We start from the raw sequence: 25,099 nt of genomic DNA, 5'->3' as shown, positions 1-25,099 counted from the left end.
TGCAAATCATAGTACTACGTCCTGAACAACAAATGTATATCCATCCCCCAGAATCTACGCAGTACGTTCGATTTACGTTCGATATCATATGTCTGATCGTCGGGGTCATGTCGGAGCTCCGAGCCTGCCCCCGATTTGGTGGCGCTAGGATAAAGGCGCTCCGTGGCGATCGGAGTCCAGTTAGGATATCTACCGAGAACTGTCCAGATATGCCTTCGTGAGTTTGCAATTCACTCATCAGGTAAATAACTTATTGACGGTGCGAGATCGCGAGCATGGCCACGCCAACCATGCCCAGAAAGAAACCTCGTCCTCTGCGCAAGAAAGCCCGCAGCAGTTGCGCGGAGGCCAAAGCCCGGCGCAGTCTAAAAAATTCCGGATGCTCGTGGTGTAGATTGACAGTCCGAAACTGCGTCTATGACACGACGGCTTCAGCATTGGTGCAACCTGACACGCGCCCAGCACAGGGAGGCTTAGGAACAGAACTCGGACGCTTTGAATATCTAGATGTGCATGTTTATTCACTCCCTGCTTCAGCAGCATTACAAACGCCATTTCCTCTTGTCAGATGCTGATGCTCCTAGTATGTCGCGTGTTGACAACACCATCTGGTGTCCGCCGATCCAGCAGTCCCAGGGACAATCTCCCAGAGGGATTCCCAAAAAGAACGAGCTTTACTTCTGAGAAATTGACTTGACTCCCACCTCTGAGGCAGACGATATTCGGGCCCGATGGACAAGGCCTTACTTCACGACTACGCTTGGTCGAACTGAGATCCCAAAAGTCGTTCTTCTTTATATCATACAGTTTATTAAGCGAATCCTGATAGCTTGTCAGCTTCAATAGCATAACCTTTTGATGTACAAAGCATAGGACAAACATGTCTGTCTCCAACACACTCAGGACGGTTAACAACCATGGATATGTGCACAAACCGCGAAGAGCATCATTCCAAACTCATCTGTTGCTTGCAACCATCGCTCAATGCGCTTTCTTTTTGCCTCCGAGCCCGTCTCCGGCGACTGCCATAGCTCCGAAATCTGCAGCAGTCCATCTTCCCACTTTGAGAGGTAGCGATTGTACTCCTTTGTCCAAGAAAGCCGGTCAGATGCCTCCCACAATACCTTGCTCTCTGGAGCGAGTGTATTGCCCAATTCTTTGGATAAAAAATTCGGGATACCCTTGTCGAAATTGTACACATTTGTGAAGAGATACATCGTGAGTAAAGTACGTCGCTTGGACGAGGCAATAATCCAAGATTCCCAAGTCGGGGCCATGTGTGACAACTCCGCTTTGCAGGTAAAACCTGCCTTTGCGGTGCGAAATGCCAAGTTTTGTATGGTTATCAAACTCGAGTCATCGACTAGAGACGTATTACCGATCGGGAAGAAGTAGGCTGTGATTAAATAGATGAGATATGCCTGGAAAGCGCATACAATTTCGAGATCACCTATCGCATCCTACTCTGTGGTCAGTAACATATTTTCGAAGGGAGAATAGAACAATAGGAGACATAAATTACCCCACGAGATATTGTCTCCATCTCCTGTTTGACGGTACTTAATATCATCCCCTCGCTTCCGGCGACTCTGTTCATCCACATGCGCACCAGAGAAATACAATTGGCCATCGTTCCAGGCATCGGTTTATTGCTGAGTTGCAGTGGATGAATAAACGGTGGAAGGCCATGATTCTCAATGAGACGGCCGGGATATGAACGAAGCACACAGGTAACAAATTGGACAGTGAAGAGGCTAAACAGCTTAGGCACCTCTCCCGTGGCAGAAAATAGGTAAGTGCGCAACCAGCGATCTCGGATCTCTTCTGCGTCTGTCATTGGCACAAGATCAATATTGTCAAAGTCCAAGCCAGTGTCCACTGTGGGCGTTGCTTCAGGCTCAGGACCAATGGGTAGTATCTCGGATGCCTGACCAGAGATGGGGCTTAGGAATTCTGCAGTGGCAAAGGCCGTAGAATCCCCCGTAAGGATTGGCTGAAAGCTGAGGCTCTCATCAAGGGGGCTTCTGTTACCCAACGTCGCGGGGTCACCTAGACCCAGACCATCCGAGCAGACCGAGCCCCAACAATACCGACATTGCTTACCACGTGCCCGGCACCGCGAGCAGCTCGGCTTCTCAAGGTCGCACCGAACCTTGGCGGTCGTACAACCCTGGCAAGCTTTTTTGCGCGGCTGAGGCTGCTTTCTGTTTTTCATCATCGACTTCAGATGTACGATGCCATCAATATTGGCGGAGAACCTAGGGATAATGGAAAAAGATAGACGGGGTTGGTAGGGTAGGTTGGTATCCCGCGTGCACGCCAGTGACACAAGGAACTCCGGAACTCCGAAACGGAGCATGGAATTCCGAGCTACCTCAAGGACCCACATGCAGTCCACCGCCCTAGTTCTGTCCGCAATATCAGTCAGCGGTGAGCGGGAGGTAGTTAGGTTTTGCCAGGGAATGGATATTGGCATTGCCGCATTGTATTGATTCGCCAGCTACAACTGTGGCTGGATGAGAACTGTAAATCCCTCTTTAATTTACAGTTTTACACGTAATCTTGCTATATCTAGACTCTCTCGGGCTAGTAACCCCTGAGTCATTGATAATTTCATGGAGATCGGACCGTATTCCAACTCCCATGAAGTTCGATAGTTCAGTTCATCAGAATCCACACTTTTATCATTGTCAGCCCTGTATTACCCTTTAAATCCGTTGCTACCATTGGCTAGTACATCCTTGGTCATTCATAGCTAGTACAGGCCTTTGCTGTTATATCTCTTTGGCTCAAGAACCCAAATCATCTGCCAGAAGATTCTTAATCAACTACGGATAACGTAATTCACCCCCGAGCAGGTCACTGTTACGATGTCATCCTGGGTCGCACTACTAGGCTCTTCCTTCTTCCTACTTCCTATTTAGATAACTAAATAGATCTAAGAGAATTAGGGTGTGAAGGGCTCAGACCGAACTTGATTCAATTGGGTGTGGCCGACAATCTGTCTATCGAAAGCTTGAGGAAAAGTAAACACAAGGCCTCCTGAGTGTCTAAGTATAGAGGCTTTCTCGTGACACACGTGAACAACATCGGGCTCTGGCCCGTTACATAGGGCCAGATCTATTTATTCGTTCGATTCTAGTCTTAAGTACGCTAGACGAAGAGGGAATTAAGATAGATCGCGTAGCGTATAGGCTACCGAAGTACCTAGGTATTAGAACGTATTTCTATAGTGCAGCCTATAAGGTACATGTTGCCTTAGGCTGTTGCTGCTTGATTCATTAGGCACCCTTTTTTTCTGCAGAAGGGAACCCGTCCCTGCATATCAATCTTCAACAGATTCACATCCGTCAACCGGTGAGCCCTCTCGCCGACGGAACTTTCCCTTAACGCTCTATCCGTTGACATTGCTTCTTCCAACAATATCGGATGCGATAACTGCTTTCCCCATCATTTCATGTTTACTTATTGCGAACCTCCTTGGTCCGCAATAGTTGCCCTTCCTTATGTTTTCATCTAAACTATCAGTATTGCGATCTTGTGTATGTAGTTGAGATCAATTGAATCAATCTCTCTTTCCCTCTCTCCCGAGATTCATCTCATCCCCGAGACGTCGGATCTCTTCCTTCACTAGACAATCCTTACATGTCGGCCTGCTACCACGTGTCTACCGACGCTGACCTCGTCACGTGTTCCAACTGCAATCCAACTTGGCTTCATTGTTGCGTATCTAAGGATACCTTTCGTTCTAACTAAGATACTCTGAAGTCAAACAGTGGTTCCATAAAACATTACGGTATTATTACAATAACTCACCCGTCATGTAAGGCTATTACTAATATTGTTTTGCCGAACTTATAGAGCGGTAAGCTGGAGAAAGTTAGCGTATTTCGGATTTATTTTCCGAGAGTGACGTCGCAAGAGTGCCGAGGTATAACTGGTTTCGAAAACTACTGTACAGTAGAAGGGAATAACAGGTTATAGTATGCATCGTTGGGATTCGAGGATTCACAGCACTGGGGACCTCGGCATGATTTCAGTAGAGGAAAATTTCGATGATTGTATTATGATGTATGGCATAGAGCAAAGCACAATGGAAAGAAAGGCAGTGTATCTCTGAAAGAAATTCTGATCTATATATGATGAACTACTATTTAATTTATGTGTATAGTTTACCAAAAAGATAACTCCTTCCTACTGTATGTTGTTTCCAGTGACTAGTGATCAATTCCCTTCTCATCCGAATTTGAGTGTATACCCGCCGAGTCTCGCAGCGCGGGCTGCCGAAACGAAAAGATCCGCGGATCGGCTTGCTGGCACGGAGATAACAGTGACTCGGCTCGGCACAGCGGGATTCGCCCACACTCGCCGGGTGCCGAGGTTAAAGACATTAAGACAGACAAATCAAGCCAAGTCTCCATGCGGTAGGTAAGGTGGCAAGGTGTCTAGGTCTAGATCTGAGGTAAAGTACGGCGTGAAGTTTTCATGACTTCATGCAGCAGTAGTGGGTAATGGTATCCATGCGAGAAACAGACAGAGAGAAGAAGAAGTGACATCTTGCCAGAATAGGCTGTTTCTTACGAAAGAATATCTCGCCGGCATTGGAAACTTAAAACTTTGTCTTTTATTGAGTTTTCCCATCATACGAGTCGGCGATCTCTCGGCTCAAGCTCGGCATCCAAGATTCTCACTAACATAGTAGAACGAACAGTTACCTCCCTCCCTATGCCAGAGCTCCTCCTCATCACACTCACTCCTTCCACGCCTTATACACAGTCTTACAACCAAACACCTCCCCCTTCTTCAAAAGCACCTGATTCCGCCACTCAGGCTCATTAATCGCATTGACGTACCGACTGGGTTCAACGCAGAAGCCCGACCCCTCGGTCTGCGCTGGCCGACCATCAATCGAGGGGACATCGATGTACTTGCCCGTGTAGAACTGGAAGGCTGGCTCGGTGCTGTGCACCTCCAGGTGCAGGCCGGTGCTGCGGTGGTTGAACTGCGCGAGACGGCGCAGGGGCAGGCTGCGCGTGTCCAGGGGGATCTTGGTCGAGTCGGTTTCCATGATGAAGACGTCGTCGATGTGGGGGCCCGTCGCGGCGAGGACGAAGGGGTTTGTTACGTCCTCGGGGAATTTGGCGATGGGTCCCGTGGGAATACCGGTGTTGTCCAGGGGGAGATAGTCTGCTGTGGCGAGTTGGGCAGTTGTTCCGGTGATGGTGGGACCGTCACCGAGGTTGAAGTAGCTGGATGGTAAGTGTTAGCTTTGTAATAACTAGGAGTGTAGATATTGCGGGGGGTGGGGGTGTCTCTGGTAATGTTTTTCCGGAGAAAAGGGTTACAAACCTGTGGTTTGTGATGTTGACGACCGTCTCCTCGGCTTCGTCACCAACAAACTCAACCTCGTACTCGGCTGTCAACACGGTGATTGCCTCTCCCTCCTTGCTGGCCGTGTACCACACGCGCACCTCGACAGTGCCCGGGTATCCCTCCTCGCCGTGCTTGGAGAGGTACTTGAACAGCAAGGCGTCGCGACCATGGCGCTGAACAGTATGCGGGCCATCGAAGACACGCTTACCCCAGCCCGTAGGGCCACCGTGCAGGGCATTCGGCCCGTTGTTCTGGGCCAACTGGATCTTCTCACCATTCAGGTTATCGATCACACCGTTCTTGATACGGTTGGCCACACGGCCAATAGTCGCGCCGTAATGCGCGGTGTTGTACTTGACATATTGGTCCTGTGTGGGGAATCCAAGCACGATGTTGTGGCCGCCGACGCGGAATTCTTGAATGACGGCGCCAAGTGGCAGGAAGGTGAATTCGGCCTGTTCGGGGGCAGACATGGCGCAAGTGGGTATGTACAGGATGCCCGGGGGGTGTTGTTACAAGGGAGGATTTTTTACTGATTCAATTGTAAAGGTAGAGGGTGAATATTGAAATACTTTATGTTTGGAGGGGAGCCGGAGAATTTGTGGGATGGTTGGGTCTGGCATGACGTTGGAACCCCGCAATCAGCACGGAATTGCTGAGCGGGGGTTAAATCCCATGCTCGAGGAGACGTTTAGCCTAAAGAGGGCTAAGAGCCTGTCTATATGAGAGATGGGAATTCTTCCGTGACGGGTTTTTTATTGCTTTCTTAGCCTGAGGTACGAGCCATATGGCCAATACTATTCCGTATTGAAGCTAGCTTTTTAAGCTGTCCTGACTCCTGAAACTGTACTCAACCTGGTTAGTTCCATTGAGTCAGGCGGGTTCTTTTGCCCCAGCCTAGACACCTTATTTATAAGGCCACAATAAATGGATCAGGCATAAATGGGTTTCCTCAGGCATTGATGTGAATCCTGAGGCACCAAGGCATTCAAGTTGCATAAGCGGAAAACGGAGCAACTTTTCAGCCTCCGGAGACCCTCAATTTCTCCTGGCCACATGAGAAAACTAAACTGTTCAACTAACTATGTCTTGGCATGCCAGTGCCTCGCCGATCAGCGATTCAGATCACATCACCATGCGACCATGCGACCAGCGACCCATGGTGGGGGGGTGATCCCTCATCCCATACATGATACATGAGACATGATAAAATACGATAACCCTCGATCGGGTTACTCTCGTCTGCATCTTTCACCGGCCACGCCAGCATCCGACGAGACGGCGTCGGGCAAAACGGGGTTCCGGATGCCGAATGCTCTTCTACCCCGGACTTGGCCCACTAGCAACAGAGTTCCTGGCCAACGGCGATCAGGCATTTGGAATCATTGCCTGGTCTGGTCTGGTCTGGTCTTTGTCTGGACTAGACTCTGGACTCCCGCCTTTAAGGTATTCAGATGCCTAGCACAGCCAGCCTTGGACGAAGTCAAATGTGGCCAAAATAGGAGACATCGGGGGCGGTGCTACCCCTGAATTTAGAGCCAAGACGTCCACACTTCAAACGAGGCTGGAAAGGTATACGTAAGTGATGGTTGATACTCCCGTTTTATTATTGGGTCTATGACCCCGAACTAGCAACGGGGATGGGGTAACTATGTTTATTGAGGGAACTATTTCGTTGAAAGTGGGATTTTGTATACAATTACAGTGTCATAGTCACTAGTGTGGATACTCAGCTCCATACGGAGTACACTATACATAGTCTATAGAGGAGACACGAATAACTGCCTCAAATGATCTGCATAAAGCAAACGCGCAGCCACAGTAAACACATAATGTACAGTAAACAGCCGAATGTCGTGTATCCACATAAGGTTTCCCTTGTAGTTAATCCGTCCGCGGCTCAGCCTAATATTGTGCCTAATATTGAAATCTTAAGTGCTTGGCCGCCAAGCAGGATTGCTCAGTAAGTTGCGAACCACGATCGGTATTGAGCCTCGTGCATACAGAGTACGAGGTACATCCATACACACTGTAATGACAAGACAGGGTCTACGATTACACCACATACAGTCTATGTATACTCTACTGCAGCCAAGAGCTAGCTACATACTTCCATCTTCAGCAACCGAACCAACAAACTCGATCCTCCTCAGCCAGTCAATACTATATAAACATAGTTCGTGGCACCGTAGTCTACCTTTCATATATCTATCTTGTCAACCTCACGTAAGGCTTTAACCCGTTAGCCCGCCGCGGAGCATTTGTCCCAATACGGTAAGTTGGCTTCTCGGCGACTTTCATCCGGTGGATGCACGATGGGCGAGTGGGGACATGAGAGTTCGAAAAACTCTCCCATTCGGGCAACCAGCTCGCTCACGTAAGAGGAAATCTGGTAGAACGTGAAGAAGAACAAAAGAAAAAACGAGACGAGGAGTGTGGAGCCGGACTGAGTGTAAAGCCGTACATACTGTACAAATGTACGGAGACCATATACCATAGTCGCCGCACATTGTCAATAGTGGGCGGCATTGGTATTGGCCGCCGTCCGGCGTCTATATAGTGGCCGACCCCCCTGGGTCGGAGATCCACAGCGCGATTCAAATTCCGCTTACTCAAGCTGCTGAATTTGCATGAAGCAATGAAATCCCAAGTCCGCAACTGTCGGCCTAATCTAACGAAATCAAGCAAAAAAGCTGACTGCTCACAGCAACGTAATATACGACCAGATAAGATAATGCAGAAGTCTGTATACGACAGCCATCTCCCAAACAGGAAATACTACAGACAAAGTTTGCGAGGCTAGGTGCGTACATAATGTAGGCTAATTCCTTACAAAGTACCCCCGTGGACAGTGTGGACGTACTGTACGAGCTGACTACTCGTTGCAGTAGGTGCATGGAGTTAAGTCAGAGCTCACCGATCGAAATTTAGAGGGGGAAAAAACTCAAATTGCATGATCCTCGTATACTAGTTACTTACGTGGGTAATAATACCGTAGGAATGGATGATGGACTTAAGGGCCACTGTTCCCGTCGCGCTCGAGGCTTATGTCCGAGCTTCAGCTGACGGCTTAGCCAGCGCATACTCATACTGTACTGGACTCGGTCCAGCCTCGTTGATTAGGGGAGTTGTCTCCATGTTGTCGTAATATCTCCCTGAGTCGTATAGTAGACCGTTGAGAAATCAGAGAAACCAGAATAATATTTGAGAACATGTAATCGTGTTTTCACTATTCAAAGAATACCAAGAGATGAGCCACCACCCAAAACGTGTACTTCGTACATACACTGCGGGAAATTGGAATAGGGTTCTGTTACGGGCGTGGCTTGTGATGTGTGATGTGTAATCGGTAGTCGGTAATTTATAATCGATGATCTCGGATCCATAATCTATCCATAATCCACAATCCGTCATCCCTAAAAATTCTCGGACCGATGACAGATGATCATAGACATGACGGGGCATGAATCATTCCAGAAGCCGCATTAGTCAGTTCAAGTGGAGCTGGAACCCATTTTGGTCGGCACGTAGCTCCGGCGTTGCACTGTACAGAGTCCAGACAGTGTGTAGTTGTAAAGTAAACTGGTAACAGTGTAGTAGGGTAGGTCTGTACCGAGTGTTTAATTCCATAATTCCAGTTCCCATGCTAGATAGTTATGATACCCTGATAATTCCGAGGTTGGGATCTGTAATAGGCCGGGTCTAGATCTGGATCAGGGTCTTTGGAGATACTCGAAAAAGAATGTGATATCACAAGGCTGTGAAGAATTAGACTGTAATTGTCGTAGAGATGAGAATTTGAAGAGAGATAGAAATCCAATGGATTCGTCAGATAAAACCAGACAAGAAGTGTAAAGAAGAAAAGAATAGATCAAAACGCCGCGATAACCCCATTTTAACTCAAACTCCAGTTTGAAAAAGAAGAAAACCAAACCCAGAACCACAAAAACCAGAATCCCCTCCCGAGCCCAGCACTGTACAGGATGATTAGGATCGCAATTGCTCAAGACCAATCCACCAAATAGAAAGTGTACGAGGGATAATAGCCCCATACACGAAAATCTCAAAAAAAGAAAACCAAAGAAAACATGTATAGTATACATGCATCACGTCATACGGCGTTAGGTTTTTTGAAGATGAAGAGCTGTCGCCGTTGCTGCTGCTGCTTCACTTAAATCGAAGTAATCTCCGTAGGATTCGGATTCAAAAACTCCTTGAAATCATCATAATCCCCGCTCGGCACACAATTCATAGGCATCTGGCGATGAAACATAGGCGAAGGAATCGGATCCTCAAAGTTGAAATTCGTATAATCGGCCGAACCCATCAAATCCATCTCATCAAACGGGTTGAATCCACCATTATTCCCAGGCCACTGCGGCGCGCCCTGCAGCGCAAGCGGATTCACAACACCCTGCATGGACAATGCGTATTGCGACTGCGGCGTGGGCGCGGTGCTCATCGTCGGCTCGACCTTGATCTGTTGTTGCATAGGCGCGGTGCGGCTGCTGGGACTGTAGGTCGGTGGTGTGGGCGGCATGGTTTGCTGCGAGTGCGAGGAGAAGGCGTCTGAAGAGAAACGGGAGCGTGCGACGGGGCTGTGTGGACTATCTGTTGAGCCATCGGTGGAATCCTGGCGGGTCATGCCGTTGCGCCAGAGGTCGTGTTGCATTACTTCGGGGTTTTCTTCAAAGCGTTCGCCCTTGGAGTGGTCTAAGGCGCCGAGGCGGGTGAGGAGATCGTGGGTGAGGGGGTGACCGTTTGGTTCGGGCTTGAGGAGGTCGCCTGGCCAGCCTTCGCCTTCGGTGCTGCGGCGGTATAGTTCTTGGAGGCCGTGGACGAGCCAGACTTGTTGCTGCTCGAGCATCTCAACGTATCTGGAATGGGAGGAATGGGTTAGCGATTGGGTTTCTTGGTTTGGATTTGTTATAGTGTGCTATTTGCTCACCCCTTGGGGTACACTTTATCGTGGGCCTTCTTTCGCTCTCCGAAGACACAGATGGCATTGTCTGCTCGACAGCGCGAACATGGGCTGCTTCCATCGCACTTGGGGCCCGGTCAGTCTGGCTGTTTCGATTTGCCATGCCTTATTTTTTTTAATGTATGGTACATACCTTGGATTTCTTTAGACGACAACGATCGCAAGCTTTGCATACGCGCTTGCGGACGCCATCTGAGTGCGAGTGATCGGAGGATGGTGTTGATTGTCGGGCAGCCATGGTGTGTATGTGTGGTGGAAGAGGGTTGAATGAAAGGGCGGAAGTATAGAGTATGAGGGGAAGAGAAGTATGAAGCAGATGAATAGAGCAATTCAAGAGGAGAGTTGAGTGGTGTGGTAGTGGTGACTTTGTCTTTTTCGGTCTCTTTCGTACTAGATCGAGCTATACTTCCAGATCCGGCCAGGAGGGTAGCGAATGATCGACGTCAGCCAGTCAATGATCTAATGACGATGTCGAGGGACGGGCCCATCCAACAATAATTGACTTTGGGGAATAAGTAGGTAGACAAGGTTTGAGAGCAGAGTGAAGTAATAATCAGGGATCGTCTTGGACCGCTGGTCATATACTAGTCATGCGAATGGGTCGTAGTAGTGATAGTAGTAGTACGTGGTAGGTGAAGGTTGATGTTTTAAGGCTGGTCGTGGTCGGAAAGGGCGTCTGAAGGGAGGGGAGGGCCCTTTTTTAGTCTTCTTTGGATTTGAATCGAGAAATCAAAACGGAAATAAAAATGGATTTAATGATTATTTGGGATTTGGGATTTCTTTTTTATTTTCTTGGGGATGCCAGTTTTCGAGGGATTTTAAGAAAGGTCGAAACGGTACATACTGTACCAGACTCCGTAACGGGGATTACCAAGATTACCAGATTACCGAGCACGGGAAGATGAGAGCATAATCAATAGGGCAACCCAGCTTACTTCCGTACATAACGAGAGTCAGAGAAAAAAGAGCCACATTAAGCCCTTACGAAAGAAACCGATCGGATCGAATCAGAACATCTCTCTGCAAGACTCCACTCCAAGATAATCACAAGGCCCGGTTTTTTTTTATTTTTTTTTTATTTTTCCCTTCCTTTTTCTTCCTTTCTTCTCCTGATTACTCTATCCAGGTGGAGTCTGGAAGACTCGGCATTTCGCTCTTACCAGAGAGTTCGTTAGCTCGGAGGACGGAGCTTCCATCGGCCCTCGGAGACTTCTGAACGGCCCTGACGTATATCCCGGGAGGACTGTACTTCCGGCCACTCAAACGGTGCCAGGTCCAGAATAAGAAGAACAGACAGATTTTTCCTTTCTTACCCTTTATAGTGTACTTGTTCCATATTACTTCATAGGGTAGATTCAGAACTAAAGCTTATGTGCCGCTGCTGCTGTACTACTAACTCGTACTATAAGAAATGCTTCATAACGGCTCAGCGAAAACCGGTAATGATATTATCTTGATCGATCGTGCCACCGATACAGGTATGATGTGGCTTGTTGTTCTCTTTTCGTATTCCCTTTCGAGTCCTTTAACTTCTATATATTCATGTTGATCTCTGGCATAACTTTCAACTAATTATACAATGTATACACAGTATAACTCATGCCATCTGATCTAGAAGCCCCGTGCCTGGAAGTCTTGGCGTAGTGCATAACAATCCGTGTATAAAGCGTGCACCAACTCGGCAAGGCCCTGCCGACTGGGGCAACGAGCGCAAAAAAACCACGCATTATGTATTCTTGTTTAGTACGATGACGAGAGGCATTCTGTTTCATCTAGACATTATGCATGATCTCCTTATGACATATTTCTTCTCATTAACTCTCGTGGGCAGAGTTTCTTTATTGACACACTAGTTCGGGTCGGTTTTGAATAGTGTTTTCGGGCGCGGCACGCATGATTACTGCTGAATGGAGGAATAATCGAAAAGATCAAGAACAAAGATTAACTTAACCCAGTTTCGCCAATGATTGATCGACATTCATTCGGTCGGCGTCTCAGACAGGCCGATGAATCAGATGCTGACAGCCTGACACAGTTCGTCCGTAGTCCGTAGCACTAGTCCGCAGTCCGCAGTCCGCACTCCGTGGTCATTGTCATGCACGTCCCTTGATCCCCGACAGCCTTTTTAACGGCCGTATCGCGTACGCCGTATCCGTATCACCGTATCCCCGTTAACTTATTAAGAGAGCTGCCTGCTTGGCCTTAATTTTCTTGAGCCGTCAACTAACGATATTTATGACTATATTTATGGCTTTATCCCTGCTATTTACCCCTATCTGATCCTGGAGCGACTCGAAATTTAACTCATCGTACTCGGACAATACTTTGATACGAAGTATGTATCCGAATAACCACCTGCTCGTTTATTACGCTCTACCTTACCCCTCATACCTCATAAGCAAGCACTCAACGATTGCACGTTCTCACATCCTAACGTTATGCCTGCCAAATGCCAATCCCCGAGTAACATTAGTAGTCTATGACCATGCAATGAGCATCCAGACCATCCAAAACCAAACCACATCCAACATGACAAAGACGAACTCGTCCATCCAAGCGCCGATCACCTCCTCACAACCAATCTAATTCCCCTCCCCAGTCCACTGTAGCCTTTAGTAATTAGTTCGTAGACACTCGGACAATAGTTCCCCAACAACGAAAGTACTACTAGGTACTAATGGTTCATTAGTAGTCTCTTACCAACTCGGTATCCGCGAATCCATTAAACGCCCAGTGATTCATGACCGCCGACCGAGCCCAATGAACACGACGGAAGCCCTGCGCCCACCGCAGTGGTGCAGTAATTGAAATTCCTAGGCCGCAACCTTACCAGAGTCCATGACGTGACCACTGGCCACAGCCTCGATCGGTCTCGGCTCGCACTCGTTTCCGGGTTGAGAGTGAATAAATCGGACTTTAGTTTTTACCATGTGTACACTGGACACTTACACTACTATAACGTGCAGTGTGTTGTACATACAATCCCTGTAATACAGCTTATGTATGTATGTAGGGAGCATTGATTACTATGCGATTTACAGGTTTTTCATTATTACCTTTTTCGACTTATTTTCCAATTTTCCTGGGATTGATCATTGTGGCGTATGACGAGTCCCCGCAAAATAAGTGATAAGCTTCGCACTGGTTACGCAGCTTGCAGCCCCGTGCTAACCTTCTGGGCCCTTTTGCCTCTGGCGCTTGATAAAACGGAGTATTAATATCTGATATCTGATTAAGGCAGGTTTTCGGAACTTGGAACTCTCGAAATGTGGGTAGCCTAATAGCCTGGTAGGAGGGTGGATAATGCGGAAAAGAGATGATACTGATCCGCGGCATTGGGGCTTTAAGCTGCGCCGATCTGCCGAGTTGAAGAAGATGGAGAGTAGTATACGGAACAAGTTCTCGGTTGTAATGGGGCCTGTCGACCATGTAGGAAGGATAGTCCATATCTGGATACCTCGTGCTCGGGAGACGGACTCCGAAGATGCGAGGCGTGCCGCATTTGTTGCGACTAGCTAGCCCCGTTCTTGTATGTGCTTCTAGAATGAAGATCTTCTAGATGCTTGAGATGGTGGCTTTCCGGAGCATTACAGAGAGGATGCACTGTCTGACACTATTCCCACTAGCAAAAAAGAGTTCCACCGTTAGATACTATTCGCAGAATACTCTTACTCTAATCTATTCAACCAATTATTCCACACTACCGCCCCTATCGAACCCGATTCCACCTAACGATGACCTCATCGCACTTTTTAACCCACAACTGATTGCCCAACTAGGCAGAACTGCCCGAACGGGACGCTGTCGAATAACGGAGTAAACACTACAGCGAGTATGTACTGTAAGTTGGGACTGTAGTCCAGTACTGTAGTTCATGCACGATCCAGACCCTTGAACCCTGCAGACGTTGTCATGTTGTCCGTTAATCTCGATCCTCACTGGATAGGATATTGATAGCCTTTACATGGCGATCCGTCCAGGGCTAGGCTAGTGTCATCAACTACGCCCTGTATCCGCATGAAACTCCATCCTCTTTTTCGGCTGTCAGTGATATACCGTCATACCTGAAATCCTGCCGCTTAACCGACCGTGGACGCGACTTTCCCCGGCCCAGGTCACTATCAGGGTTTGATACATTGTTGCTGAACTCGGCGTGGTGTTCCGGGGCCATTGCTCTCCGCTCGAGAACCATGTTTGCGGTGGGATGGGAGGTTGGAACAAATAAACACATTTGCGGGTTCAGGTTAGTAAGATACGAATGAATATGTGTGCCATTGGAAATGTAATTGACAAGTCAGTCATATTGACAACATGGAAACGTTTTGGATGCGCTGAATGAAATCAGAGGCCAGAACGAGAGAAACAAAGGGTATATATTTTTTTTTAAAAAAAAAAAAAAAATTTACGACGTATCTACAACCTCGCAAGCTTTCAGCATCCCCGACAGCAGTACAGTCGTCGAAACAAGCAGCCCCGTGGCTCAATTTCCTCCTCATCCTTGTCTACCTCTTTCTCATTGATCACTGCCCGCGAAACCCGACGCCTGCACCTATCGATCGGGCTCGAAGGCTCCCTCGATTTCCGACTGATGCCCAGACTGAAGAACCCACTACGTCGGCTTCGAGTCTTGCCTGTTCCTCCCTCGCCGGCATCAGCAGTCGTCGGAGGCAAGGCCGTTGTGTGCATGGACTGGCCTGTGCGCGATGGTGGGCGGCGGTTCGGTGACGTGCCCTGCTGATGGATACGGCGTGCTTCAATGACACGACGTACCAGCACTGAGATATGATTAGCACTGACTAGAGCTCCTCTGCAACCAGAGTGCCAATGCACGGATAGTACGTACGGGCAAACGTCTCCTCGATATTCACCATCTCCCGCGCACTCGTTTCCATAAACCCACAGCCATGCTTGCGCGCGTACTCCAGTCCCTCGCGAGCCGTGACTGCACGCCCATCCTTCAGATCGCACTTGTTACCAGCTACGATCTTCACAGGCGGTGGCAGCCCGACCAGCTCATCCGTCTCCACGCCTTTATTCTTTAGCTCCTTGCGAAGTCGGTCGTTATCCTCCACGCGTTGCTCAGCTTCCAGATTGATCATGTCCATGAAGTAGTCGAGTGTTTGCAGACTGGATGGGTTTGTAATGTCGTAGACAAGCAGAAACGCGTCTGATTTGACCGTCGATGCGGTCCATAGTCCACGATATTCTTCTTGGCCGGCGGTATCGGTGATTGAAAGGAAGTACGGTAGTCCGTCGACGGTGCGGGTCACCGAGTACGAGTCCTCTAGCAATGAGCGTATCAGAGGAACTGTTGGGACAGCGATTGCGAATATATCGGTCGGAGTCAAGATGCAATTGTATCAAGGGAGGGTTAAATACCAATAGTTGGGTCATATCTAAGACGGGCGATGGGTGTTAGCGACGTATTCAATCATGTTTTGAATGCATGTAGATGAAGATCAGGGAAGAGTTACTCATGAATCCATTGACTACGGACCAGCCGTAAGGTGATGGATGATTTGCCTAACACCTCGATCCGATCAGATTTCGATCGCACGTTTCCCACAACACCGACAACAGATCATATGCGTGTGATGATCCCGGCATGAGAGAAAAAGGTTAGAGAAGGTTGCAGGAACATACCACAGCCGCCGTCGCCGCAGATGGTGATCGAGATCTTGTCTGCCATCGCGTGGCCGACCACGATGACACGCGGTCGGCTGGAAAGGCGGTCGGAGGATGAGATGTATAAAATGTTACACAATGAAGGACACGGGATGATCCCGGGAGTGTTAGGAAAAAGAAGAAAAGTACGAAAGTACGAAAAGGAGGGGAATGTGGTGGGCGAAGACAAGGGAGAAGGAAGGAAAGGAGGAAAGCTGAGAAGTTCTGACTTGACCGAAGCTTTGGGGCGTTTACCTGACTCTGCTGCCGCGCGAAAAGTCGCGTGTTGTCTCAACAGGCGATTCCTCTCTCTTTAACTATTCTTTGTCTTCTTATCTCTCTATATACTTCTCATCTTCTCTGGTAGAATCTTTGGTTACAAGAGAAACTTCTCCCTTGCCCCCCTAGTTCCATTGATAGATTGACTGACAAAGTTGACAGGTTGACACGGACATATACTTTCTTACTGGTCTTTCCCACGGGACCTGTCAATCTGGACTACTCTGGTACACTCGTACTTCTTCTGAACACGAATGCGAGCGAGTCCATGCGCCAATCGACGGGTCCCTGAGCCACGGCCCAGCCTTCCAACTGCAATTTGTCATTTGTCACTTGCCTCTTTTGTGATGGATCAATTCCCACCCGCGCCACCCAACTTGACAGCGCCCATTCCACAGCTTCATGAATTCATACAATCGCCTTTGATTGTCAATGAGAGATGAAAACAGGAAAGTGGAAAGATGGGGATGCTACCAAGATTCAAGAAGATATCAAAAGCTAATCGATCCTATGGAGGTACGATCTGACCTCATTGTCCATCCCTTGAAGATTCCCACAAAAAATGGACTTCCCCAGACCCGTTGACCCTCGGTTCATCGCCACTTCATTGGCTGTCAGACGCCCATCAGCGGGCCCACAATGACATCGGGTGTCTGTACTTTTGAGAAAAGAGGAGAGAGAAAACGGGGGTGAGCGTGTGAGGGCCCATTTCTTTCCTTCTTAACGTCCCCCAGCAGCAGCAGAAGAAAAGTCGACAGAGCATCAATCTCGCTTCGTCTATAATCTACACTCTTCCAACTCTCACCCCGTTGCGATCTTTCATCCGCGACGAAGCTCGAAAATAGTGGAGTCGCCGTCGCCCGTGATTACTGGATTCCAAGCCGCTGGTCCCTCTTTCCCGAGGCTCTGGAACTCGTCTGGGCTTTGCATTCTGGACCCCACGTAGGCCGAGGCCTGCTTTGTTTTCTTCGTAGTGTCCAGGACTTCAGGTCATGGCCAACCCTATGAACAACTTCGACCTCGAATACTCTGCCGCTACCCGCGATGACGACTCCCCGGACGCGCAGGAGGGTGTGCCGTCACACCTGCGGTCGTCCCTCTCCGACCCCTCCCTGATGGGCTACCCGAACAGCCATGTCGCCAGCTACCCCTTCGCCGATATGTTGCCTCAAGACTTCGACTCGACCCTCCAGTCCTTCGATCAGAACCCGAGAGCTCAAGGTGAACTGGAAGGCCGCCTTTCCAATGTGATGCTGGCCTACGACGCGCCCACAACGGGCGTGTCCATGACCATGGGCCTCGACTCCAGCGGCGCGTTCGCCTTCGATATCCCGACTACCTATCCGGCGACCACCATGAGTCTGGTTCCATCGATGGACGACTCGCAGCTTCAATCAGCCTTCTCATTTCATCAGTCCATGTCTCAGGCAGGCCAGTACATGCCACAGCAACAAGCGCCCCCGCTCCAGCAAGCACGGAGAGACCCTTATAACGGCCACGCCACCAACACAACGACAACTTCTACGGAGACTTTCGAGGACTCGGACTTTTCACGAGCTAGCGATCGCTCGCAGCAGTTGAATTTGCGGCCCGTTCAAGAGTCCCAGCAGTTCTCATCGTACGGACAGACGCAGCCGACTGGCCTGGCCCCCTATCGAGGAACACAGCCGGTAGCAATCCAACCGAAGAAGGCCATTGCCGCAGTCAAAGGTGAGTTGCCATCTTATAGTGTAGCCTGATGCGTGGCATGTTTGCCGATAGAAAAAGAGCTGACGCCGGTCTTGGTCTCAGATGACTTATCGCCAGGCCTGTCGACGCCCGATGCAGCGAGTACAGAGCATACGGGCATCTACTCGAGCAGTGGATTTGACATTCTAGGTGTTCTCGTGAGTGATATGCATTTTTCCCTCTCTTGTAATGAACTCTCGAATCTAACGGTTCTCTAGAGCCGAGTGGCGATGAGACCTAATCCTAAGATCAATATCGGCGCAGTGGACTTATCTTGTGCCTTTGTGCTGTGTGATATCACGCGGGAGGATCATCCCATTGTTTATGTCTCTGATGCATTCGAACGGTTGACTGGCTATACTAAAGCCGAGATTGTCGGCCGTAATTGTCGTTTCCTACAAGGCCCTGATGGTCAGATCATTCCCGGTGCAAAGCGTGCCTTTGTTGACGGACAGACTGTACATCGCCTGCGATCCACGATCCACGATCGAAGCGAGATCCAGGCCAGTATCATCAACTACCGCAAGGGTGGCCAGCCGTTTATGAATCTCATTACAATGATTCCAATTCAATGGAATTCGGAAGATTATCGATTCTATGTTGGCTTCCAGGTTGATCTCGTTGAGAAGCCTGATGCCGTCCAGGCAAGGAATCCAGGTAGGTTGATTGGGTTACCTATTTTTATCGATCTATTCATTAACCCTTCTTTAGACGGTACATATAGCATTAACTACCAGCGTGACCAATTACCGCAATACGTGGTCCCGCCTGCTGAGGCGTACAGGTTACGACCGGACCTGGCTACACAGTTTGGTCACGACGAGGTTACTGCTATTCTCAACGCTGTAGGTGTTCCAGGCTCCGGTGTATCACGACACTACTTAGATCGTATCTTGGTTGAAAACACCGACGATGTGATCCATGTGATGTCGTTCAATTGTGAATTCCTCTATATATCACCCTCGTGCAAGCGTATCTTGGAGTACGACCCGGTCGAGCTGGTGGGCAAGACGCTATCAACTATCTGCCATCCAAGCGATATCGGACCGGTGATTCGTGACTTGCGAGCCAGCACCACACCAGCACCTGTCAGCGTCGTGTATCGTATTCGACAGAAGTACAAGGGTTACATGTGGTTCGAGAGCCACGGCGCCTGGCACATCGATCCGTCCCAGGGACGAAAGTATATGGTCATGACTGGCCGCCCCCGAGCCGTCTATTCACTAGAACAGGTCGCCCAGCTTGGGTCCAAGGCTGCGCTGGCCGAGAATGATATCTGGGCTAAGGTCTCCCTGTCTGGTGTGATCCTGTTCGTCACATCAAAGGTGAAGCCTGTACTAGGCCGCTCCCCCGACGACCTGATCGGCAAAAGCATGCACGAGCTCATGGATCCTGATAATGACCCCAACGCTATCACCGATGCCCTCGACGCAGCAGCCAACGGTCAAGGCCACGACGACGGCAGTAGTAAATCCGGCGAACCACCCTCATTCCGCCACCAGATGCGCCATAAGAAGGGTCACTACCTCTCCGCCCACACAACCCTCTACTGCGGCGACTCCCACAACGCCCGTCCTTCATTCCTCGTCGCCCAAATCCGCCTCGCCCGCGCATTCCCGCCTTCATCAGCCGCTGCCTCCGCCGCCGAAGACGAAGAACTCGCAAACGTCCCCGGCTCATCCAAGACAACAACTCTCACAACCTCAGACCCCAATCCACCCAGCCAATACGGCGCTCTCGGTCAGCGCATGCCCTTCCTCTCCACTCTCATCGGCCTCAACGGTCTACCAACCGGCAACCGCAGTATCTCCCCCTCAGACGCCCCGGCTACCTTCTTCACAGAGCTCAACCCCACCCGCGGCTCCAGCTGGCAGATTGAACTGCGCGAGCTGGAGAAGCAAAACCGCGTATTGGCGGATGAATTGCAGCGTCTCCTTGCACGCCGGAAGAAGCGCAAGCGCAAACAGAGCACTATTTCGGTTGAGAAGGCTTGTGCTATGTGTAGCACGAAGAATACACCTGAGTGGCGCCGCGGTCCGAGTGGTAATCGCGACCTATGTAATAGTTGTGGTCTCCGTTGGGCGAAGCAGGTTCGGAATAAGGCGCAGGCTGCGGCTTCTGGGAATGGAGCTGTGCCTACTACTTCTGCTGCTGCTGCTGCTGCTACTGCGACAACGCAGGGGTGAAGTCAAGCGTGGTGCTATCTTCAGCTTTGAAAATGGGAGTTGGCGTTGTGTGTCGTCTAGCCTCACCTTGACATGGCCCGGGTTAGTTGATTTAGTTGATTTTCTTCTTTTGGAATCTGAGTTTGAGCGAGCGGATCTACTACTGGTTTGATATACCCTCTGTCTTATCGTTGTTGGGCCATGATGGCTGTTTTTGTGAAAGTCGGAAAAACGAGGGTGTTTTGGAGTGCGTTAACAAGCCCTTTTGTCTCTTCTTTTCCTTCTTTTTTCCTCTGCCTTTTCTTCATTCTTCTTTTGGATCCATCTCTTTTGAGCTTGTATTTTGTGCTCGAGGTGGTCTTTGGTAATAGGGTCGTCCTTTCTTTTCTTTTCTTTTGCATATACTTTTGTCCAGAATGCGTACTATAATGAAATGATTCTTTACGATTATCCTTTTTATGAGAATTTATCGGTTTGGAGTGATTAGATATCAGCTGAATGTAGTATTCGATAAATTGTAAAATGAATAATCGCTGAACGGAGTCTTATTTCGTCTGAACGCTCGTCTGTATATTGTATTCTTCGTATACTGACTTCCAAGCTCATATGGAACGGCCAGACGAAGGTTGTATGTAGTCTTGTGCCATTTGATAGTCAGTAGCGCAGATCGCTCTCGCTACTATGTTTGCATTGGAAATGGTCCTTCTCCACTCTGGAGTATACCTTCTACTGGAATATCTTGCAGGACTTGACATGGGATGGGTACACGTTCGGCACATGTTCCCATCTGCGCCTTATCTCAGGTCGTTGGCTTGTAGTTGTTGTATGTTATCGACGGCTAGATTGCTATAGACTTCGAGCTTCTGTTATAGAAAGCATCTTCATTGTTAAAGTCTCTTGTTTCACAATAAATTTCGTGTGTTGGGTCCTTTCCCTCGATGTCCAAGCGCCCGTATCGCAATTACACTAGAAATAGATCACACTTTCACCAAAACCACCATTCAGCCCATCTTAATACCCAGTTAGTGAAAGTAAGTAATCTCAAAGAGAAAAGACTTTACCTACCAACTCGCCCGATTGGGGTGTTTTTACGAAGCGGGTTGCATCGTGTTTGCAACTCGGTGACTCTCTCGGCCCACGTATCGCCATAGGCAAACCGCCAGTTGAGGTCACCCCCATTGTCGATGTATTTCTTAAGCTTCTGGAAACTACCTGTGCCCCAGTAAGTAACTGGCTTTGTGTATTCGTGAGGTAACCGAGATCTTTTGCGCATGACGGAGAGAAAAGCAAAAAATAGAATATTTGATTCCTGACCTCTGACAGTTGTCATGCTTTCTCTAGAATGCTCGTCCAATCTCGGAAACTTGTTGATCGCATTCTTCCCACCGAAACTGACACCAAATAGCGGCCGGGTAAGCAAAAGGATCCTTTCTCGCTCAGCCCGTTTACTTTTACTGAGAAATCCAAATGCAGGGGCGTTTCGCCGACAATAGTGCTGATAGCACTGATTGAAGCATCAACCAGTGCCCGAACCTTGGGGATCAATTCGTTCACTTGAGCCAGTCTATCATCGCATTCGCCACCCATACCGTCGGTTCTTGTTAGGATTTTGAATACCTTCGAAGTCTGGGTATCAGCAGCTCCTATCACAGGTCTCAAGCAACCCAAAAACAAGATGATACTGCATAGCAAAGACGGCCACCTGGATGATAGAATCATCATTGCGGATCTAGCTAAGTCAAGGGAAAGGCAGCAATATAGATGGCAATAGGTATGTTGGAAGCATATAATAGAAAGAGCCTCGAGAGTAAACGAACTGGAACTGATGGGAAATATCACAAATTTTTTATCAAGGGACCTCGGACTTTTCATAGGAATCTGTCTGGGTAGTCAAATTCCATGAAATTGATCGGACGCTCGTTTCTGTCCGAGAGGCACATATCGGGTGATTCTTCTCGCCCCTTGCGATGCACTCTTTGATGACTAGTATTTTTGTTGCCATAGCCCCTTGATGGCACAGTGATCTTCCTACAAGTTCCTGCTCTAGGTGTCCGTGGAAAGACCTGATGATACTGCGTTTGTTCACGCCTGGGAGGAGCCTGATACTGCCGTACTCAGAAGTTTGGCATCATCCATCATGGCGGCTGATGCAGCCGATATGAATGAGATCTCCGAAGCCTTCGAAGAAATGAGTTCGAGTGCCACCAGGACCACACTCACCACTGTCCAGGCAACGACCACTGAGCCAGGTATTACTAGTACCAAGACCGGCGAGCATACAGCCTCCTCTACTGAAAGTACCAGTACTACCACTTCTGGTCTGAGATGTTACCATCAATGCCCAACTAGAGAGGAATGCAACTGTTACTGCCAAGGACATGTAGGTGAATTCCAAATGATGAGCTCAACCACCGGCATGCAAACTCAACCCTGCGCCTGGACTACGTTACCACCGTTAGACACAAAAGCCAGCGTCGGTCCCATCACCAGTACCCAAAGCAATGGAGACGTCGTCTGCGGCAAATCCGCACACCGTGCAGAAACCACGGGAAACAGCGCAGAGTGCGTTGGCACGGTATAAACTATACCCACCCACTCAACGGCCACTTCAACAAGACCTCCCCTCGTGGCCACCGAAACCGGCAAACCACTGGGCGAGCTGTACATTGGCATCACCTTCCAGAACGACGGCAGCATAGACCAGGCTTCCTGGAGCGTTTAAATACCAAAGGTCGGCACCACACCCAAATGGTGTAAAGACTCCGTTGGATCCATTCAGGAAAAGAGCGGCGATCTCACGCGATCCTGGTATCCCTCGTCATTCAACCTTAAGGATCTTGGTGGGTTTGCTAAGAAAATGGATTGCAAGTATACGGGAGACCACAAGAAGGCTGGATCCCTTGATTGTGGGAGGGGGTGACTGCATGTACTGGTGATTTTAAGGGTAACAATGATCCCCCGATCTGTGAGTCTGTTCCGTATGTAGGGGGAGCTTACCCCAGGGTTTATTGCAAGTGGTATGAGGCTTGAGGCCTGGGAGATACATAGTTAGCATTCAATATTTCATTTCCAGTTTTCGATTTCGCTTGGATAACTATATACTGGAGGCGCGGCTTGATGGGCATAGTCAGCTCGCCATTTTTGATATGATATATGGTTGGGGAAATTTCCAAACTTTGAAACCACAAGCATGCCAGGCGATGAACAACAGTCGTATGTGTCAAGTTGATGGAGAAGCAAAAGGGAAGATAGGTATTTTATTCTAATATGATACAAGAACACCCTATTCTCTCGCAGGTGTTCGACTCTATGTGGTAATATACAAACCAAGACGCAATCTTCTTGCGATTCTCGATTCTCCATTCCTGACACTGCCAAGAGTATCTGGAATTCATTACTCAACCCTGAAATCCCCTACTCCTTTACCTCCCTTCTATCACTCAACCACTTCTTCAACCACTCGCGCTCCACGGCCTCGGCCTTGGCACCATTCAGCATCGCCGACACATCACCCGCACCACGCTCTTCAACCGCAATCCGAACTTCCTCGGCACTGAGGGCATCCACTCCCGCATCGAGAATCATCCGATCATCGATATTGAGGTAATGCAGGTGCCGCAATAGCCTAGGCCTATATACCGGCCCTGCAAGCATTGTGCCCAAGAACCGATCGTGCTTTTTCACGAGTCCGAACATCGCACATGCCTGCAACACCTTTTGCGCACTCGCCTGCTGAGCAGAGGATATCGTTGTCAATTCTAGAAGCTGGGCTCGCTCTGCGTCGCTGCCGGTCACTGGTACTGCCTCCCCAGTCGCCGCAGCCAACGCCTGCTGCGCCAGAACCTTTCGCTTTGATCCCGCTTCACGCTCCTTGGTCACCTGCCCCGGAACACGACATGTAGCTGGAGTAATCGCGTTACCGAAGATAGGCACAATCAGCGGCGTGAATTCGCCGCAGATGATCAGGATCAGCGTAAATGGAATCATGCGCTGCACATCACGGGCAGATCTCCGAACCAGCTGGAACCGCCCGCGGCCCAGCTTTGTTTCAGGCGTCTCAATGAGCAGGGATTCGAATTTGGTGGTGCGCGGCGGCGAGACAGGTAGGTATGCGGGAAGACCGAGCTCGCGGCGCAATGGAAGAGACGCGCGGTAATTGTGATACACATTTTTCAGACCGGTCTTGTAGAAAGTCAAGTAGGCGCGGCCGACGGCGACAAGGCGCTTTAACTTTTCGGGGGTCGGCGCGGAGGTGGGGAGCGGGTCGGGGATGTTGATGATTGCGGGGAAGGTGCTGATAGGCGCATTGATATGGCTTTGGGAGAGATTCTCTAGCGTTGGCGTTGGCGAGACTGGTGTGATTGATTTGGTCGCTTGTACGCGGGCTCGGGGCTGTTGTTTAGCGGCGTGCGAAGCCGCGGAGGTTGAGAATGAAGAGGCATGGTGGCATGCTAGGGCAATGGGGCGCAATGGTGTATATGCGTGATGAGATGGCCTGAGAGGGGCCACCAGGGGTATTTGAACCCGAGCTAGGGGTGCCATGGTCTGGTGTGAGGTGGTGATGTTGATAGTTGAAGGAGAAGGTCGTGGGTTCCTCGGCGTCTCGGCGTCGGAGGTGAGCGAATTGTTGGCACCTAATTTTTCAGGCAGCAAGGCATAGTTAAACATGGAATGGAGCTTAGACTGGCTTTCCTAGATTATCGCAACATGAAATTTAATTTTGGCATAGAGAATAGTTTTCGCAATTTAAATCCTCCCTGTCCATAATTCTACGCTTTGGCTAAAGTACTAGAGCTATCTCCGTGCCTTGAGTTCTCCTGAACCTCTAACTTTGCCCCAGCTCTAGTGGCAATGCAGTCAGTCTAGTGCGCCAATGCTCAGCATCAAGTATTCGGAAATCACTTCATAT

General features: G+C 49.3%; 8 protein-coding genes across 8 annotated transcripts; 2 read left to right on the top strand and 6 right to left on the bottom strand.

The window, feature by feature from the left end:
• Positions 1 to 908: 908 nt before the first annotated feature.
• On the bottom strand, positions 909 to 2,220 carry N7473_009051 (Zn(II)2Cys6 transcription factor domain-containing protein; the record flags this gene model as incomplete). Its single annotated transcript, XM_057154990.1, has 2 exons — positions 1,523 to 2,220; positions 909 to 1,460 (listed from the first exon to the last, which is right to left on the bottom strand). Exons 1-2 carry the CDS (start codon positions 2,216 to 2,218, stop codon positions 909 to 911), a joined length of 1,248 nt encoding a protein of 415 aa, XP_057006120.1. The 5' UTR covers positions 2,219 to 2,220.
• A 2,530-nt stretch (positions 2,221 to 4,750) lies between these two features.
• On the bottom strand, positions 4,751 to 5,846 carry N7473_009050 (aldose epimerase family protein; the record flags this gene model as incomplete). Its single annotated transcript, XM_057154989.1, has 2 exons — positions 4,751 to 5,249; positions 5,350 to 5,846. 2 exons carry the CDS (start codon positions 5,844 to 5,846, stop codon positions 4,751 to 4,753), a joined length of 996 nt encoding a protein of 331 aa, XP_057006119.1.
• A 3,301-nt stretch (positions 5,847 to 9,147) lies between these two features.
• On the bottom strand, positions 9,148 to 11,122 carry N7473_009049 (Zn(II)2Cys6 transcription factor domain-containing protein). The gene is made up of 3 exons (XM_057154988.1): positions 10,488 to 11,122; positions 10,322 to 10,419; positions 9,148 to 10,250 (listed from the first exon to the last, which is right to left on the bottom strand). The coding sequence occupies exons 1-3, from the start codon at positions 10,590 to 10,592 to the stop codon at positions 9,545 to 9,547; spliced, it is 909 nt and encodes a 302-aa protein (XP_057006118.1). The 5' UTR covers positions 10,593 to 11,122; the 3' UTR covers positions 9,148 to 9,544.
• Positions 11,123 to 14,785: 3,663 nt separating this feature from the next.
• Positions 14,786 to 16,043, bottom strand: N7473_009048 (putative RAS small monomeric GTPase; the record flags this gene model as incomplete). The annotated part of the gene is made up of 5 exons (XM_057154987.1): positions 14,786 to 15,129; positions 15,198 to 15,638; positions 15,734 to 15,750; positions 15,829 to 15,877; positions 15,998 to 16,043. 5 exons carry the CDS (start codon positions 16,041 to 16,043, stop codon positions 14,786 to 14,788), a joined length of 897 nt encoding a protein of 298 aa, XP_057006117.1.
• Positions 16,044 to 17,289: 1,246 nt separating this feature from the next.
• Positions 17,290 to 20,211, top strand: lreA (uncharacterized protein; the record flags this gene model as incomplete). The annotated part of the gene is made up of 4 exons (XM_057154986.1): positions 17,290 to 18,007; positions 18,089 to 18,183; positions 18,244 to 18,682; positions 18,737 to 20,211. The coding sequence occupies 4 exons, from the start codon at positions 17,290 to 17,292 to the stop codon at positions 20,209 to 20,211; spliced, it is 2,727 nt and encodes a 908-aa protein (XP_057006116.1).
• Positions 20,212 to 21,247: 1,036 nt separating this feature from the next.
• Positions 21,248 to 21,463, bottom strand: N7473_009046 (uncharacterized protein; the record flags this gene model as incomplete). The annotated part of the gene is made up of 1 exon (XM_057154985.1): positions 21,248 to 21,463. The coding sequence occupies one exon, from the start codon at positions 21,461 to 21,463 to the stop codon at positions 21,248 to 21,250; it is 216 nt and encodes a 71-aa protein (XP_057006115.1).
• Positions 21,464 to 22,327: 864 nt separating this feature from the next.
• N7473_009045 (uncharacterized protein) lies at positions 22,328 to 22,771 on the top strand (the record flags this gene model as incomplete). The annotated part of the gene is made up of 1 exon (XM_057154984.1): positions 22,328 to 22,771. The coding sequence occupies one exon, from the start codon at positions 22,328 to 22,330 to the stop codon at positions 22,769 to 22,771; it is 444 nt and encodes a 147-aa protein (XP_057006114.1).
• Positions 22,772 to 23,604: 833 nt separating this feature from the next.
• N7473_009044 (uncharacterized protein) lies at positions 23,605 to 24,858 on the bottom strand (the record flags this gene model as incomplete). Its single annotated transcript, XM_057154983.1, has 1 exon — positions 23,605 to 24,858. The coding sequence occupies one exon, from the start codon at positions 24,856 to 24,858 to the stop codon at positions 23,605 to 23,607; it is 1,254 nt and encodes a 417-aa protein (XP_057006113.1).
• Between the last annotated feature and the right edge of the window lie 241 nt (positions 24,859 to 25,099).

This window comes from Penicillium subrubescens (assembly GCF_028828155.1).
Source record: "Penicillium subrubescens strain IBT 31985 chromosome Unknown utg000006l_segment0_segment0, whole genome shotgun sequence".
Classification (NCBI taxonomy): domain Eukaryota; kingdom Fungi; phylum Ascomycota; class Eurotiomycetes; order Eurotiales; family Aspergillaceae; genus Penicillium; species Penicillium subrubescens.
Note: the sequence above shows the minus strand (reverse complement) of the source record. Positions and strands in the feature narration are given on the sequence as shown.